Source organism: Mya arenaria, chromosome 4 (assembly GCF_026914265.1).
Source record: "Mya arenaria isolate MELC-2E11 chromosome 4, ASM2691426v1".
Lineage (NCBI taxonomy): Eukaryota > Metazoa > Mollusca > Bivalvia > Myida > Myidae > Mya > Mya arenaria.
The window spans coordinates 18,715,956-18,733,901 of record NC_069125.1 but is presented as its reverse complement, the minus strand read 5'-3'; the positions used below and the strand labels follow the sequence as shown (position 1 = coordinate 18,733,901).

Here is a 17,946-nt window from a genome sequence, read left to right as displayed (position 1 = left end):
CTTCATATCCTTTATCGGCATATAATAAGAAAATTATTTGTTTCAGTGTGCGATGGCAAATATTATACTTAAGACATCAAAGGTAAATATTTCATTCAAAGCTACGCCACTCGTGAAATATAGTAATTAGTGCTCACTCGTAAAATATATTCATATATAAATATGTACATAGAGGATATTTGTTGATTCAGTGTAAGATCGTATTTTATTTCACTCGTGATTATAGACGAGAAAATATACCTTTTCTATGATCACGAGTGAAATTAAATACGATCTTACACTGAAATCAACAACTTTCTGTATGTGTATGCTTATTTCCGAAGTTTTGTTGGTATTCTAATTTATTTTTCCCAAAAAAATAACTTTTTGTTGAAAAGAGTGTATGATACGCCTTATGGACGTACCTCAAGCAAAGTTTTGATCGTCACTAACATTGATGTCATTTCTATTTCCGGGTCGGGGAGGGATATCAAATTGATATTTCACTGTTGTTAATTCACTGAAGAACTCCATTTTTCATCGAAAAGCCTGTAAGAAATTACGATCTTAAACTGAAACGGAAAATTATTCTCTATATATTTAGTTCATCGAGTGATCACCGAAGCTTTATATAAACGATCGGAGAACCAACGATTGTGAAATCGTAAATGAAATATATTTTGATCTTACACCGAAAATTTACAAGATTTCTGTTTCTTTTATGTCTAAATTACTTTATTGGGAATTCGCGTTAGAAACCCGTTTTTTTTTCATCTAAAACAATAACAAAAAGCATGGTGAGCGCTGCGATACTTTATTAACAATATGGGAACTAAGATAATAATAATAATAATAATAATAATAATAATAATAATAATAATAACAACAACTTCATTTAACGAAGGTTACATACTAAGTGTACAATCATTACAGACATACTACTTATTTCCAGCATGGCAGATCAAAGAAGATTTGTACGAGCAGTTGATATTCTTACTGTAAGCACTCCAGTTAAATATCATATTATTTCGCGTGTCTTAAATGAATACATTTCTATATACGACCTGAACTGGAAACAAGTTTTCAATGTGTTCTTTTTAATAATCTTTCTTTTTTAAAAGTCAAAGTTTTTTACCGAATTGTGCGTAACAGAAGCGTGCCTCTTCTCCTATTATTCCACATCTACAGCCCTCACTTATCCGTAGATACAGAATAACAATTATCAGCAACGGAATAAATTTAAACGCGAACATTGCGTGAACTTGAGTTGTATTCGTCTACAGTGGTTGAATAAGTAACTCATCTGTGCATTTATTTAGCCACGACAGTAAATCAGTAAAAAGTCAGACTCAAACAGACGACACGATTGGCTGAAGCTAACAGGATATACTCACTTCAGCGCGTAATAAATGTACCACAACAATTTAATTTTTGTATTCATTGCATTGCCACAACACAGCGAATAAGGTCAACCAGTTCGAATAGTGTGCTACCATCGGTGGTATTAAGTGTGGCGTTAATTACATTGTGTAATTTATGGCTGTATTATCATTTTCACTCTGCAAAAGTGCATCCTTATTTCATGTCTCATTCTCATATACATCATGCGTGCATGTTCATCCACAAATATTCTAATACTACGCTCGTATATATAAGTAAGAATTCATAGTTTATCTTCTGCAGTAACGTTTATTAGAAGTATTTACCGATTTTAGGAATTCCTAAGGTTGTCAAGGAACTCTCATTTCCGCCATTTTGTGATGTGGGAACTTGCAAGTGCGTCATGATACATCGTTTCATTTTCAGAACATAAATGTTATTTACAACTTTTAATGTAATCTTAAAGTGTCTTACAATGTCATTTGTTAACAGCAAATCGTTATTCAACAGGCTTATGTCGTTTATTTCAACTGGCCAAAATACATACTAAAAATGGATTTTGATAAATAAAAAATGATTTCTTCTCATTAGCATACAGATTTTTCTTATAAAATTTCTAAAAAACTCTTAAAGAAGTAAATATAACGCATTTTATAAAACAACAAAAATAGTGAGTTTAGCTTAATCCTGTTATAAGGGACTTAAGAAGTTTCGAGAAATTGGGGCCAGACGCATTACATCAGTCACTACTCAGAACTGATATGTCGTTAAACTATTGTGTACAATTGCGTTCCTAACTCTGAATTCCAAGGTTATGAAATTATGCTGACTTTTGCAAATGAATCAAGGGAACATAGCATTAAATTGATATCTCCATGACGACGGCTATTGTCCTTAGTTAAAATGTGTATGTTCAACTCGTTGTTTATGCATAATATTTTTTGTCGGCGCAATCTTACAGTGGAACTAACATCGTCTCCTTGGCCTAGTGGTTAAGGCGTCTGCCTACGGAGCGGAATGTCGTGGGTTCGATCCCGGGCCACTTCATACTGAAAGACGTTAAAAGTTGGTACAAGTAGCCGTTGCCTGGCAGTCGGCATGCAAAGGATACTGCTTGGAAAAGCAGTGTACTCAGTACAAGTTCAACTGAGCAAAGTTGTATCCCGTGTATCGGTGCTTTACAACGAGCACGTTAAAAGACCAAGAGGTCTCTCCGCAAAGAGCTAGGGTATCGCACCCGCATCTCTTGTATCTCACTCTGTTTCTTCAAGTCTTCCAATGCTTTCAAATTCGGGCAACTTAGACGCTAATTGTATTCTTGATAAGCTAATTAATAAACAATATTGGATTGCAGAAGTAAATATTTTAAAACAAGCAATTTCAAATACTTGGAAAGAAACTCTTGCATCGGATATATCTACAAAAACAAACGTCAATCCAAAATTACTAATAAGTATCCAAATAAACCTTTTAAAGATATGACGAATAAGCAAATATATTCAATCTATATAAAGCAATTTTAGGAAAAGCCTTACATTCATGGTTATTGGGATCAACGGTTACAAGAGCATATTTGCTGGAACTCTTGGTACTATATTGTTCATAAGTCCATTGTGGATAATAAAGTCAAACAATTTAAAATAAAGTTATTGCATAATCTTGTAGCAACGAATTTAAATTTATTTACTTGGAAATTGAAGGATTGCCCTTCATGTATTTATTGTAATGAAGTAGAAGACTACGAACACTTCTTTATTAAATGTCCATTTTTGACAACTTTCTGGAATGCTATACATGATATCTTTAAAAGATGCGGAATACAGAAAGAAATTAAGAATTTAAGATGTATAATAATAGGTTACAAAATCGACCAAAGAGTATAATATTGTAAACATTGTTTTAAGTCAGATTGCCTAAATCTATAAGACCTACTTTATTTGTGAAAGGAGATCCAAACCGATAAATATTATGTACCATTTATATAATGATTTGAAAGTTCTTCAAACTAACTTGAACAATAGAGCATTTCTTAACGTTTTTTTTTAAACGATTGTGTTAATAAAATTACAATATAATGTAAAGGCATTTTCAAAATGTTTAATATTTACCTCAATTGTTAAATGATATTGTTCCACTTCGATATATATACTTATATATATTGTATGTAATGTTCATTTTATAAAATAAATAAAATAACGGGTTGTCATGAACTGGCAATTCCAAAAAGAAAAAAAAAAAGAATAAAAAAAACCCCAAAAAACAACAACTTATTTTTGATCACTCAACGATTAAACATTCCTAAACAACAACCTAGAGATCTTAAAATGGCATCGCCATATAAAATTCCAAAACTGGTAGGCACTATTTGAAAACACAAACTAAATATATTCTACAATAACGTTAGTATTTAATAGCTGATATCAATTATTCACCAAGAATCTAAATAGCTGGTTATGAATACGCAGACATAATAACAATTGCTTTGCTTACAAAGAGATGCCGTGCGGGTTGCCGCTTGGGATTCGTTAATGTATATGTATGTGTATATATAAATTTAAAAAACGAAGCTATAAATTGGACGTTATAGAATAATGAAATACTTTGTTTCACATCGGTCGATTAGACACCATCCTGACAGAGACAACTGTGTTACAATATAAATGGGCACAATATATGTTGATGCAAAAAACAGATTTTGTGAACAGATAAAAAATATTTTCGCGGGTTTTTCAACTTGTGAATATGTAGCCCTGTAACTAAAAATGAGCTTTATATATATATATATATATATATATATATATATATATATATATAAATATATATATATATATATATATATATATATATATAGAAAACACATATTTAAACTGTACACAATTCAAATGCTTATTTGTTTTGATTATTATCTGGTTTTTCTTAGTGCATTCCGCTTCATAAAATTATTGAATTGAAATTTTTAAAAAGTCCTTGATTGTCATTTTCCCACACAAAAATGCAAGAATAGCTACGCCTTTGAATACTTGGTTAACCTTTACACAACCAGGAAAAAAGTGTGTGTGGTATACCGAATTTAACTCGTTATTTCGATTCTATTTCTAAAGCAAAGTTATTTGAAAAACCAAACACTGTTGTAGAAGTAAACTGTACTCGTTTCATAAAACTGCAATACATACATGTAACAAAACAGTCTTGTAAGAAACAAGGTCTAAGGCTAAATTTCGTCTGCAGCGTTCGTACGAAATTCTGGAATATTACAAGGTGATAGCTTGTCTCCCTAACTTTTTTATTCTGTTCTAATGACTAGAACAATTTCATGGAATGCAATCATAATAAAGGTGTTTATAAGTATAACAATAAACACGAAACAACTAATGGGTTATCGTGGCAAGTTCATGGTCAAGCGTTAACGATTTGAACTGTCAACCCAACGGTCACAGGTTCGATCCCTGCTTGCCAATAACACAAGTTTAACACAACTAATCGTCTTCTGGGATGAAGGTCGAATGTGAGTTCCGTATGACAGTGCTATGTATTGGCTCTAACCAGGGCGACATCCTCTCTATTCATATTGCCCCACAACCTAATAAGACTGATGCTCTTACTGGGACCGACACAAATGACTACGTCAGTGACCCCGCATCAAGTTGAGGACAATCTTGAAGCAAAGCATTATAATATCAATAAACAACTTGCTGCAAGTATTCAACAACCGGAAACATACATCACATGTAAACGAATTGATCCAGTTGAAGCAACAGTTCTAACTCCTCCAAGTATCATTCGAGATCTATAATCCTACCAGACGATTAGACACGTCAAAGACGACAGAGTGTTATATAGCCATATATCCAGATACCCAGGCCTTGCAAGAGGACTATTATGGGGGAAAGAACAGAAAGACAGTTGGACTGATACTGGACATAGCAAACATTAATCAAAAGTACATGAGGTAAAAATACAACAATATATTCAGTGCAGTTTTGGAAAAAGTTTGATTCAGAATGTCATTTGGGTGATCACATGATCGTTCGTATAATAACCCTACAACAGATTTCTCAATCATCTAATCTAGTTATTTATAAGTGAGGCTTTAAACAGGCTGACAGCTTACCTGGTATTCTCTTACACTAAGGCATCATTATTTGCTGGAAGTAAGTGTCTTAGAGTGTAAACAAACTTTGTCATGACCAAATGACCTACTTCACATTTAGACCAAGTTTGATGAAAATTTGGTTGATAATGTTATCTAACGTGTCTGCTTTGGTGTTTACTGTAACCTTTTTCTAATAAGACCTAGTGATCTACAGTTTGGACCGACATGATACGTGTCTTCAAATACATACCTACACTGATTCTCACCAAATTTTATTAAGATTCGGTAGAAAATGTGACCCCTTTAGTGTTAAGATATTATATTTGACCAAGTGAACTCCTTTTTAATCTGAAAACACCAATTATCGAAGTTTCATGATGCTTGGTTGGAAAATATGGCTACAACAGTGTAAACAAGTAAAATATTGACCATCACATAACGACTGACCTACCAAACGTGTATCATGCTGGCCATGAGCACTGTAAATGTCACAATGACTTGCCATGGGAAATTTTGCGCAGATAAATTAATAAGGGAACAAATTCAACTAATTCTTATATTATCTTTAATCATAATACACATAAGGCTTATAGCGTTTTCCAACACCAAATAACAAGCAAAGTACTGAAAACTGGGTCTGTAGTCAAACAGTTCTCATAAATTTATGAATTATCGTTATCGAAAATAATTACAAAAAGTAAAACAATAACGGTATATTACTATCAAAATGGTGAACACAATTTGAACAAAAGCAAACAAAGAAACTGTTATATTTATGTTACAAATATGTATTGTTTTAAAAGCATTTGGCCCAAGATAGTTAAAAGATATTATGCATATTAAACATAGCAATTTTCACAGTTACACATATATATATATATATATATGTTATTATAGTATAAATTTTCTGTAGTGAAGTTTTCCTATTGACCTTTTGTTTCAAATTTTATATTGTAAATCGACCCAATACCAAATCATGTCAAAAACAGTACCTTAGAAATGCACAACAGCTTTACTTTACAACATTTACATTCCCTGGTCTTACATACATAGAAAACTTAACATTTCCATTGTATAACCCGCAAGGGTTTATGATGTCATTGTTTATCTAAATACTGCGCTCTGATTGGATTAGCTGGATGTCATATAACCAATGGTATAGGACATTACAATTATTGGCTATTCTATTACACAAAAGTATGTTGTCATAACTTTTCTTTAACAATAAAAACTCAGCCTGCAGACGGTTTCACTTATTTTTAAACGTGCATTTCACGGAATTTGCATGCATGCCCTCCTGCCTCCAGCATAAACACACAAATATATGCGATCAATCCTTAAAACCTATGACTTGTACTTCATGCAAGCACTTCTTGTACAAATGTAATTTTAAAGCTTGAACATTTTTGCAAAATCCTAGAAATTCTAATGATAAACAAAATTCAGATATTCACCAAAAGACCAGTGAAGCGAATGCCAACGATGGTCTTATGTATTCCAGTCAACATGTATACAAAGTTTCATTTGAATATCTTGATTTTTTTTTTGTGTTTTGGCCTATGTCAAATTTGATGTTCATCAATGACGCCAAAGATGTCATAATAGTTCAACTTCTTCTTTCAGCAAAACAGATGAAATAAAAATACTTTTACCATTACAATTACAAATCATAAACAATGTCTTAAAAGCTAAATAAAAGTTCTACAGACAGAAGGATTAACAGTGCACATTAGTACAAGAAAATGCCCATTTCCAGGCGAAATGATTGTTCAAGCCGATCCCATCTTTTGATCCATTTAATTTTTTATGGTAAAAGTGTTTAAAAATCACTTATTAAAAAAATCAAATTATAATTCGTAATTATTCAGTTTAATAGTTAACACATATTAATGAGCCAATATGAATCACTTATGGGCCCATTTCCTGGGTAGAAACCAGTATTGGTGACCTTTTAGAGATCAAGAGAATGTTCCCCTGGGGTTGGGCTTGAACCCACAACCGCCTTGGAGGAAAGGCCCACACAAATGCAACCATAGGCTCCTCATCCTCATGGTTTGTGACTTTTAACCATATTTGAACACATTAAATTGTCATTTTTATCGCTGATGTTTTTGTTTGTTCTCAATACACAGCATGATTGTAATATAGATATTATGACACAATTTGTTGAACTAAGATATGACAAGCGCCCTGCATGTTTAGTATCTTCAAACAAACAAGTTAGAGACTACAAATAATAAGTTTTAATAACTATAGGATAGTTTCTCCGTCCATGACACATAACAAACAACGTAGCATCTTTCATGATCGAATGGTTTGAAAAATGTCTGAATTAAAGACAAGCCAATAATATATCAGTCTGAAAACATGTTTTAAACCATAAGATGAATATATATTTAGTATCTCAATCTCAAACCATCCTATATCATCTATTCTTCTAAAATCAAAATAATTATTTTTAATCATGGATCCAAACTTTATAGAACTGCAGCTTTTTATCAAGATGATTATTGACCAAACCATTCTTTAAAATTTATGAAGAAATAATACAGATTCACATAGCATCCTTCAATAGTGGAACTACACTGCATCCCACAGTTGAACTTTCTCAGCGTTTAAAACTTGACACAGTTGTGGAGACTACTTTCCTCCTGCGTGGCCATTTGTTGTTCCTTCTCCCTGTATGCGCTTCAAGGCAACTCTGCGGGGAATATGCAAGAATGATGTAATTTGTAAAGATTCGTAAAAACATCTTTAAAACATAAACAACAGCTTTCAGAAAAATGCAATTCTGCCTTTATTCTCTCAAAAAATAGCATTATTGATCAATTCAATGAGTTTATATGGGGCCGATTGTTCAGAACTTAAAGCTTATTGTTTACTTTCCAATTGTTACTCCTATGGAAGTTTAATGGATACACTCGTGATCTGCTGTATTTCTAACAAAGTTTTGAGGCAACTGTTACAGCTGGACTTGTTTATTTTTTATTTATGTGAACACATCATAAAATAGTTCACATGTTAATTACGTTATTAACTTGAACAAAGTTCTGAACAATTGGCCAATTGAATGAACCATTTCTTATGAATGTTAGTTTTTTGTTACATCAACCCCACGATGTGAAATGTTTAAGAGTTGAAAAAAACATGCCATATCATTTACAACCTAAACATATTAAGCATTAATGTATGTTTAAGTTAATGCTTAAAGCTATTTTCTATATGTAGCGGCCGCTACAAGTCACGTGAGAGAAAGGCATGTATTGAGATCTTGTCACGTCATCAAAAATTTTTCGAACTTCATGCGAGAATATTTAACGATGAGAACTGAGTGTTTCTGAATGCCATAGGAATGGCATTGTGTAACTAGGAAATAAAGATATATTCGCAGCAAATAATTTGAGTTATTTTCATTGCAAAAATAATTGCAATTACTCCTTAATAATTATTTCTCTTAATGTTTATCATAACCCATTTTCAGTATTTTGTTTACATAAGAGTGGTTTGATAAGATATCATTCAATTCAAGACAAGAAACTCTGAATACTTACTGTGCATCAGTGATTTGAGATCTGATTCTTTCTTTCATGGCTTGTCCGTTTGCTTTTGTTTCTAAACTTACAAGTTCTTCTATTGTGGCTTTATAACCTACGAAAAATAAAAATGTCAATATAACAACATGTGCAATAGTTAATATGGATGAAATATGTTACTTAAACAAAAGACATTTATTAAGTTATTGGTTTAATAGGAAATAATTTATTTATCTAAGGTTTAAAATACAAAAGCAATTTGTTTTACACCAAACTGTATCTTGGAGCAACAAAGATCTGGATCAATCAGGGCTATTCCAGTAAAAACATATAATCCACACAAAGAAGGCAATTATTTTTATAGTATATGGGTGGGGGTGTTTTTTCGCTAATTTGGACCCCAAAAGGGTAAATTTGCTTCTCTAGGGGGGTGGCATAATTTCAAAGTGCCTTCCCCCAAGATGTTATATGTTTAAATGGTATAGCCCCAAACTCAAATCTGAACATAGCAGCACAAGAGCAAACACAAATGCTTGTCTGTTTTATTTGGGTTGCAAAAATGGGGCATAACTGAACAAATGTTAGTCAGATTTACAGGCCTTGCTTTACAAGTTGGTATTGTCTCTGGCATCAAGTGAACCAAATTTTATCTAAATATCTTTAATTATTTTTGAGATATTTTGTAGGTTAAGTTTTACACCTTTTTTGTCAACAAAGGGACATAATTAACTAATTTTTCAAGTCAAAGTTGCGGTCCTTGTGATGCGTGTGAGTATTATCTCTGGCAACAGGTGTACAAAGTTTTATTTGAATACCTAGATTTTTATGTTATGGCCAAGGTTGAAGATTTTGCATGTTGCCCATGGTTCTACAGACACTAAGGTTATCTCAACAGTCTGACTTTTTTCTTTGAAAAAATAATGAAATGGAATTCTGATTGACAGACTGAACATTGCAAACCTAAGTTTCCCATCTTCTTCAAACAGGGCATAATAAAGATTGCAATGTGTTAACATTTACCTGTGATATTATGTAAAACATAGACATGTTTGTCTCCAGCACTGAGCACATATTTTCCTGAGTTGTCAAACCCTATCTGGGATGATATTTCTGAAATAAAAAGCCAGATATTATAGAGAGCATTTCTTATTTAATTTGAATAATTCCTTAAAACAATGACATGTACATGTATGTATATAATTATAAAACGCAAGACAAATAATGATGTTCATTTGCAGAGGGATAACAATAACATCTCAACCTATTGTCAAGGATTTTTAAAACAAGCATTTTTATCACCCTCTACAAGTATGTAACCATGTACGGTGTATTTATTTATGTCTCGTAAAAGACAACAGGGGGCCACTTCATCAAAAATTCAAGGAGCAGTTCTAGGGAAGATTTTCTACCTAAGTACTAAAATGTTTTAAATCTAAAATTCTTCGTGAAATTTACCCTATATTTGTTAAAGTGACACTCTTATTCAAAAATCAATACATACACATGTATATTAACAAACATACATTTTGACTGATAAACCTTTAACTACTTACTAAATAATGTATTTATGGAAACTATTAATTACTGATAACAAGATGTATTTAATAGCAGAAAGCACAAAAATATTAAATGATTGGTAAATGCTAAAAGATTTTCTGTGGTCTACTATAGTCTCATAAGGTTAAAATATCGTGTTTTATGCTCATTTCTTTCAAATTAAACTCGGTTTCCTTCTTAAGAATTATTGTTTTCCACATTTTTTCATCCTTTTTGGAATATTAAAACAATATTATTAATTGTGGTTAATCTTCTTTGGGAGTAAGAGAGCATCTTTAAGAAAACAGAAAATTAAAAATAGAAGTAAGCTACCAGTTTTTGTCACACTCAACCACAAAAGCATAAATTGGCCCTACAATACCTGAGTGAACATTTTCAATGATTTCCTCATCCTGTCCAGACGAGTTACAGATGTGAAGGCCAGAGTTTTGTGCCATGGCAAGAGTTCGACCATCCGGGGACAAGGATATGATACATAGGCCGGGCCACTGGAGTTTTCCCGTGAACAACAGATACGGATCCTGGTTCATATCGTATCGTACTGAAAAATGTCAATTGGTGGATCATAAAATGAAGGTATGTATATATAGATACCCCAGTAAATGTTGGGAAACAGGAACTTTGAAAGAAACAAAAGCAAATAGAAAATAATTAATACTGACTTTTAAGTCTTTCTTTTGTGTCATAACAAGAGAGCAGGGGATTGAACGCCAATGCTTGCCTCTTTGTTTTTAAGTTAAAAAAGGGGCATAACTTAAACCCAGAGTTATGGCCCTTGCTATACAAATGCATATTTTTCTGTATGTATCCAGTTACATTTGAAAAAAAAATTGACGCTAACAGCAACACCAAGAGTTGCTGTGATAGCAACTGAACTTCTTCGAAAAACAGACCAGCTAAAAAGTTGTTTGAGCTATGAGAGCTGAAAGAAGAGCCTGGTAAGCAAAAACCATTGCTGGTTTGTTGTGTTTTATCTGTCAAGTAAGGGCAAAACTCAACAAATATTAAAGCACTAAGTATGAGCCTTACTAAACATATATATATATATGCACATTGTCTCTGGCAACATGAGCACTAAGTTTCATTAGAATATCTTGAATGGTGTTCAAGTGTGACCTTGATCTTAGAGGGAGGGACACAAGTCTTGCACGTGACACGTTGCCTTGGTATGTCCAACACATGTGGCGAGTTATTTCAAAATCTGTCCATACAAGAGAAAGTTACAGCCCGGACACGAGTTATTAAGCCGGACACACAGACGGACGTACGGTGCGATTTTAATATGCCCACCTTCGGAGGCATAAAAACAAGGCCGACACAATAATTTTTCTTCTCTGCAAAATAGATTAGCTAAAATTCAATTATTACATAGCGCTTTTTATATCATCTTGCATAATTCCAAAAACTTTAAGGTAATTTTAAGAAATTAATGCTAATCTATACTTAAATATCTCAAAAGTACATGTAAACTTGACATACATAACCATATATCATTAAGTTATAACCTTAAAGGCTTATCAATTCAACAGCAAAACTGACTAATATTCAAGCATTGTCCTACTATTTGTATCCCAGTATTTCCAAGTGCCATCTTTTGAAGCGGAGGCCATTCTCGTGGAATCACTGTTAAAACTGAAGGAATGGATGCCGGCGGAATGACCTTTCAACTCGAATGCTCGTCTAACCTCCTGGAAATCCCCAGTCTTGGTGAAACAAACCTCCCACACTTTCACATCTGGTGTGAAGCCTGCATAAGATTAAGAGTTTAATATATCTTAAGAGGGTAAGAGTGGTCTAGTGGTATATGTATCAGTCTCACATCAAAGAAGTGGTGATTTCGGGCGCCCCAAGGGAGTATTTTCAAGTACTGGATTCTACTTGAATATGGAAGCAAGAGCGATTTATATTCACCTATATTTATGATGGTGCTCCAGCCAGGATTTGAAAATGGTAGGGTGCTAGGTCAGAAAGGGCACTTTTGATGTGCATTGAATGAGCCTTTAAATGGGTCACTTTCAAGGGTCAATATTCAATTCTTAGTTATAGTGTATGTGTTGTAACTACTTTCAATAGAAACAGTTTGTAATGAACCCTTTAGCTGTTATTTTTACTTCAGTGTAAAAATTATGCATATTTATTATTGTTATGCTTATTTCTGTCAAAAAAAGGACCAAACAGGGTGTAGTAAAAAGGCAGCAGAGTGCTGGAAAAGGGCAGCAGGGTGGGGTGCTATTTGGGCCTAGCTGGAGGACTGTATGATATAAAAAAAATTACAAATAAATATTCGTGAACATATCATATGATATTTACAAAATAAATAAGGATTAAAAGATATACCAAAAAGCTGGAAAATGGCAACAATTTTTTAAGTAAATTGATTTTTATAATACCAAATATCAAAATTCCAGTCACTTTTCCATTTTAAGTGGTACTACATCATTAATTAATACTTCAGCATTTCCATGAACAATTTCATACAAGTATGTTAGAATCTTAGATTAAACAACAATAAAACAATGGCAACTACAGGGACAAGTCCAGTAGCCAAGACATGTTTTTTTCTTTAAAAGCACAAAAATCAAAGCTCAATCTCCAACACCGTTATCTCCCTTGACAAGAAGGGGAGATCCCTGCCAACACAAACGTAAATAACTGGATTTCAGCTACGGTATTCAATTTAAATTTGAAGAAATTTTGTCTTATTTCATCTCATAACTGTATTGTTTTAATCTTAAAAATAATTCATGTTTGCAAATCTTAAAAATAAAATAGATTTCAATTTAATACAAAAAAGTAAAAGATTTTAAATGTGGTCAGGAAATTTTGATTATGGTCACCAGATATGATTGATGGGCTGGCAGTGGTTCCAGTACAGCAAAGGGAAGGAACCACTATGTGGCGTCTGATCCTAACAGACAGACAACAAGGGACACAACTGTGACGAACAAGGCTACAAAACACAGATTGTGTAAAAATGAAATAAAACCAAACCTGAGGAGGCCACAAATCTTCCGCATGGGGACACTGCTCCGTAGTAGTTGTTCATATGGTTAGTGTTTATCTCACTGAGCACATCGCCTATAAACATAAAGCAGAGGTTTTTATACCAATACTGAGAGTACATTTTCAATGTCAATGACTGAAACCTTCTTATTTGCAGTTTCCCCCCCCCCCCATTTTTTTTTATTGTAACCATAAACTATTACCATTAGAACTGTCTATTCCCATTTTCCAAGAATCTTTTGGTGTTTAATCTCAACATTTCTGTATACTCACAGTATGAAAATAACCTTACAATGGTGAAAACCTTGCTCCTGCCAAGCAATACTGAGACAAGGACTAATAATATCATATAACAAAGACACTTTCTAATACAATTTACATTGTTTAAACACAAACTTTTTCTATACAAGTTTAAATCGAAAAAATAGGGTATCAGCTAGTGAGTAATGGGGAGGTGCTACACCCTGTCTTTTTTTGGTAGCATCCTTCTGCCCTTATCAGTGTGTGTATACCACCTGATAAATTGCGTCATAAATGCTAAGGCAATATTTTGCTTCAAATGAAGACTTAAAACAAAGATAAGTTCACTTTTTCTTCACCATTTTAAATGAAACATGGTGCAGTCTACATCGTTTACGGAGTCCCGCCTTCGGTCTTTTACCAGCGTTTGATTGAGAGTTTAGTTTCTTAAAACACTTCCACAAACCTTTTCACAATACGGCCGTCTGACGGAGCGCTGTCAAAACATTATTTTGGAAACAGGTTTGTTGAAGTGTTTAATGGAACTAATCACCTTATCAAAATGTGGTAATAAAAAAAAGGCGGGGCTCTTTAAGAGGCATAGACTGCTCTTTGTTTTATTTAAAATGGTACAGTAAAAGAAAAGTTATTTTTGATTTAAGTATTTATTTTAAGCAAAATGTTGCCTTCCGACGTAGCATATATAACGTAATTTATCACGTGGTATACACACACTGCTTATGGAGACCTGAATGTACACCCTCCAGGCCTTCATAGAAGTAAATATTTAAGATAATAAAACATTTCGTTTTGATGAGAAACTTAAAATATGATTTTAAATTCATAAAAACTTATTTGGCAGTTATTATAATCTTGCATTCCTTCAATGAACCATAATTTCTAACATTTTCTGTGAAAAACATGATATGTAAACAATTTCACAGCCTGACACAATGCCAACAATATCACCTTATCCCTTTTCGCAGCACACTGTCCATTAAAAAACCTGGCTAAAACCCTAGAAACACATTGCATTCTTACCTTTAATAGACCACACAATCATGGCGGTGTCTGAGGAAATACTCATGATAAACCGTCCACTGCTGGCTATCCCAATGTTGATGATCTCTGCTTTATGTTTCTGTAATAGAGAATAAGGAAATATTTTTTTATGGAAAAGTACTGTCAGACTACTGAGCTGTGTAATAAATGTCTTTTTGGTTCTGTGAAGAAAATGCAAACAGAACTTCACAAATGCGTATGGAAATGGGTTAAAAAGACTTTAAACTTCCAAAAATATGTTCGATAAGTCATAGAAATTAACACTTTTGAATAAACAAACCCGAATTCTTCCGCTTTATAAATCCCAGACTTTAAGCAAGCTCGGAAAGCATTTTAACAGTGCAGGGCTTACAGGCTTGTGCTAATTTGAACTAAAACAGTGATGAACTGTTACCTGAAATTGAATGCTCTCAATTCTAGCTGAATTCAAGATGAGACAACCAAGTTTTATTTTATCAATACGAACACATACCTGTGGGAAGTCTAGAGCCCCGGCAATATTGCCGGGGCTTCCGTCATCTTTTTTCCCGATCCGAAACACGCGAATTGTGTTTGCATTGCCAAGGCTCACAATGAAAGCCCTGGAAAAGTATCATTAGATTATCATAGGTATACATGTTCAAAATTAAATTAATCACTACACAGCTATCCAAAAAACAGTCTTATATATATATATATATATATACACATTAACTGTTGTTCACAGACAGGTTTATCTTTCCAGATGTTGAACCTTACCTTTGTAGTAAAATATATTTGTATTTTAAATAAAGTTTTTAGTTTTAGATTACAAATACATGTATCTTTCTTAGCCAAGAGATTGGTGAACATTGTGTCAAGAATACCTGAGTGACGTCTTAAAGGCGCACAATACAGGTGCATGCAATTATTTATTTATTTTTATTTTAATGCATTGTCATGTTTAACTGAATAAACTAATTTGACTACAAAAAAGAATATCATTTGAGTACAGATAAAAAATATTAGCAATATTTTAACGCTTTTAAAACTGGGGAATTTATGGCCACTTAGCTAAGCTATTACTTAAAACAAACACATTTATAATGGTAAATATTTTTTTAAATGACCAAAACATTTCTTGCATCAACCTATGTAATGTTGTATGCTTTCAGACTTCTTTTTTTATAAATCATTTAGAAACATGAATCACTACCAACTTACTTGGAGTCTGGACTAAACTTGACCCTGGTGGCATGGTCAAGGTCTACATTCCCCCGAATGAATCTAAAATGATAATAATTGCTCATATATAAGAAGAAATGATATGTGAATACATAAAATACAACTTATTCGTAAGATTATCGTAATGCAGTATTACACTCTAAAATTTGAATTATTAATAATTCCAATAGCTCGATCTTTGTTATACAGGCCTAAAAATTTGATAGTTTTATGATACTGATAAATGAACAGTTAGTTCATTGAACTTAAATGTAAAATGAAACAAAAGATGATAATTGCATCTTAAAGATCAATATACCATACCGATACTAAGTAATGAATATATATATATATATATATATATATATATATATATATATATATGAAAATTTAATAACTTCAATTCATACTTGTGTTCCTTTTGTTCAAATTCTTTGGTTGACCACAGCATTACGGAACGATCTAAAAGAAAATTTATATAAGATATATTTAACTGTTAAATCTTAAAATGATTCTGATAATTACGGTAGAGACTTATTTTCAAAACATTCCATGTAAAAATAACAGTTTTGCAGGAGTTTGCTTATACATGGCCATAAAGATATATCCTATTCATACATTGTTCATGCAAGAATAACGTGTATTTACTTTATAAGGAACCAACAATTTCCTTAAAATTAGTTAAACATATTCACAAAAACATTTGTTCCTTCTGTTACCTTCAGCCACAGTTATGACATATTTGCCATTAGGACTGAAATCCATGTCCAAGATCCTTGAGCTGTGACCTTTCAAGGACCCGGCTAGCCACTCGTGAGAGAAGACAACTCTGTCTTTGCCCTTCGTCCGAGCAACAGACTTTGTCTTCTTCGTGGTTGGCTGTTGTTTTTCCTTTTTTGATGTTTTGGTTTCATCTTCACTCTCTTCTGTAAAACAAAATTCAGTGTAACTTACAATATAAATTATAAAGATTTTATGGCTACAAGAAATAGTTTAAATTTAATGTGATAGGGCTTCGGTACTTTCTTCAGTTACACTTCATACAGAATGAAGCATAGCGCAATTAGTGTATCTGACGGTATCTGATAAGGTGTACAAGTTAAAGTTGAATTATTACATCACAATCTTTTAAAAGGCTATCGTACATGTATGCCATTCCCATGATTCAACTCAAAAGCAAAGTAGATCAGGCTATGCTGCTAGAATGCAGGCCTTCGTTGAATTTTCGTAAATTGGAATGAAAATTGTAGGAGTAACTTACGATAAGGCAAGATATTAGACATTCTAAAATGCTGTCCAGACATCATTAACAAAAAGATTTTTTCAGAATGACTAGGCACGATATTAGAGAATTTACCAATTCAAACATTGAGAATGGGAAAACAAAAGCATGACTAAATGTAAGTGCTAATAAAAATGATAACAAACAAGCGCTTTGCTGGTATATTTTTTTATTTTGATGGCCAAGGCCAGTGTTAAGTTTCATTACTTTACAAGAGATTGTGCAATCCAGCATCTGTTGATACCTCTGTCACTTTACTCAAATTGCTGCTAGAAAAGACTCACTATGGCAAGTAAGTATAAATAAACTAGTAAATAATCTTCTATACTGTACACCAAAAAAATGTAACAGAATATAATTTGTTTGTTGCATACCAGTGGTTAAAATGAAAGTGGGAAGCATATTTTGTTATAATTTCAAAAATATACCTTTCTCTTCAGTTTGAGATTTCCTTCCCATTGTAAAGAATAACATGATAAGGAGAACAATAGCACCAACTGCAGCCGTAACTGCAATTGCAGGAACTGAATTTTCTTCCTCCATTGCTCCAGGAAGCTTATTGTTTTAAAGCAAAAATAGCTGAAAATGCAAAACTGTCGCGTGTAAGTTTTTGACACTGAAAAACTTTCAAGTCG

At 32.8% G+C, this 17,946-nt stretch overlaps 1 protein-coding gene across 1 annotated transcript; it reads right to left on the bottom strand.

The window, feature by feature from the left end:
• Window positions 1–6,000: 6,000 nt before the first annotated feature.
• Window positions 6,001–17,930, bottom strand: LOC128231840 (transducin beta-like protein 2). Its single transcript, XM_052945061.1, has 12 exons — window positions 17,740–17,930; window positions 16,749–16,955; window positions 16,440–16,491; window positions 16,030–16,092; window positions 15,320–15,428; window positions 14,827–14,926; window positions 13,534–13,620; window positions 12,104–12,289; window positions 10,904–11,083; window positions 10,006–10,095; window positions 9,004–9,100; window positions 6,001–8,153 (listed from the first exon to the last, which is right to left on the bottom strand). Exons 1-12 carry the CDS (start codon window positions 17,852–17,854, stop codon window positions 8,093–8,095), a joined length of 1,347 nt encoding a protein of 448 aa, XP_052801021.1. The 5' UTR covers window positions 17,855–17,930; the 3' UTR covers window positions 6,001–8,092.
• Between the last annotated feature and the right edge of the window lie 16 nt (window positions 17,931–17,946).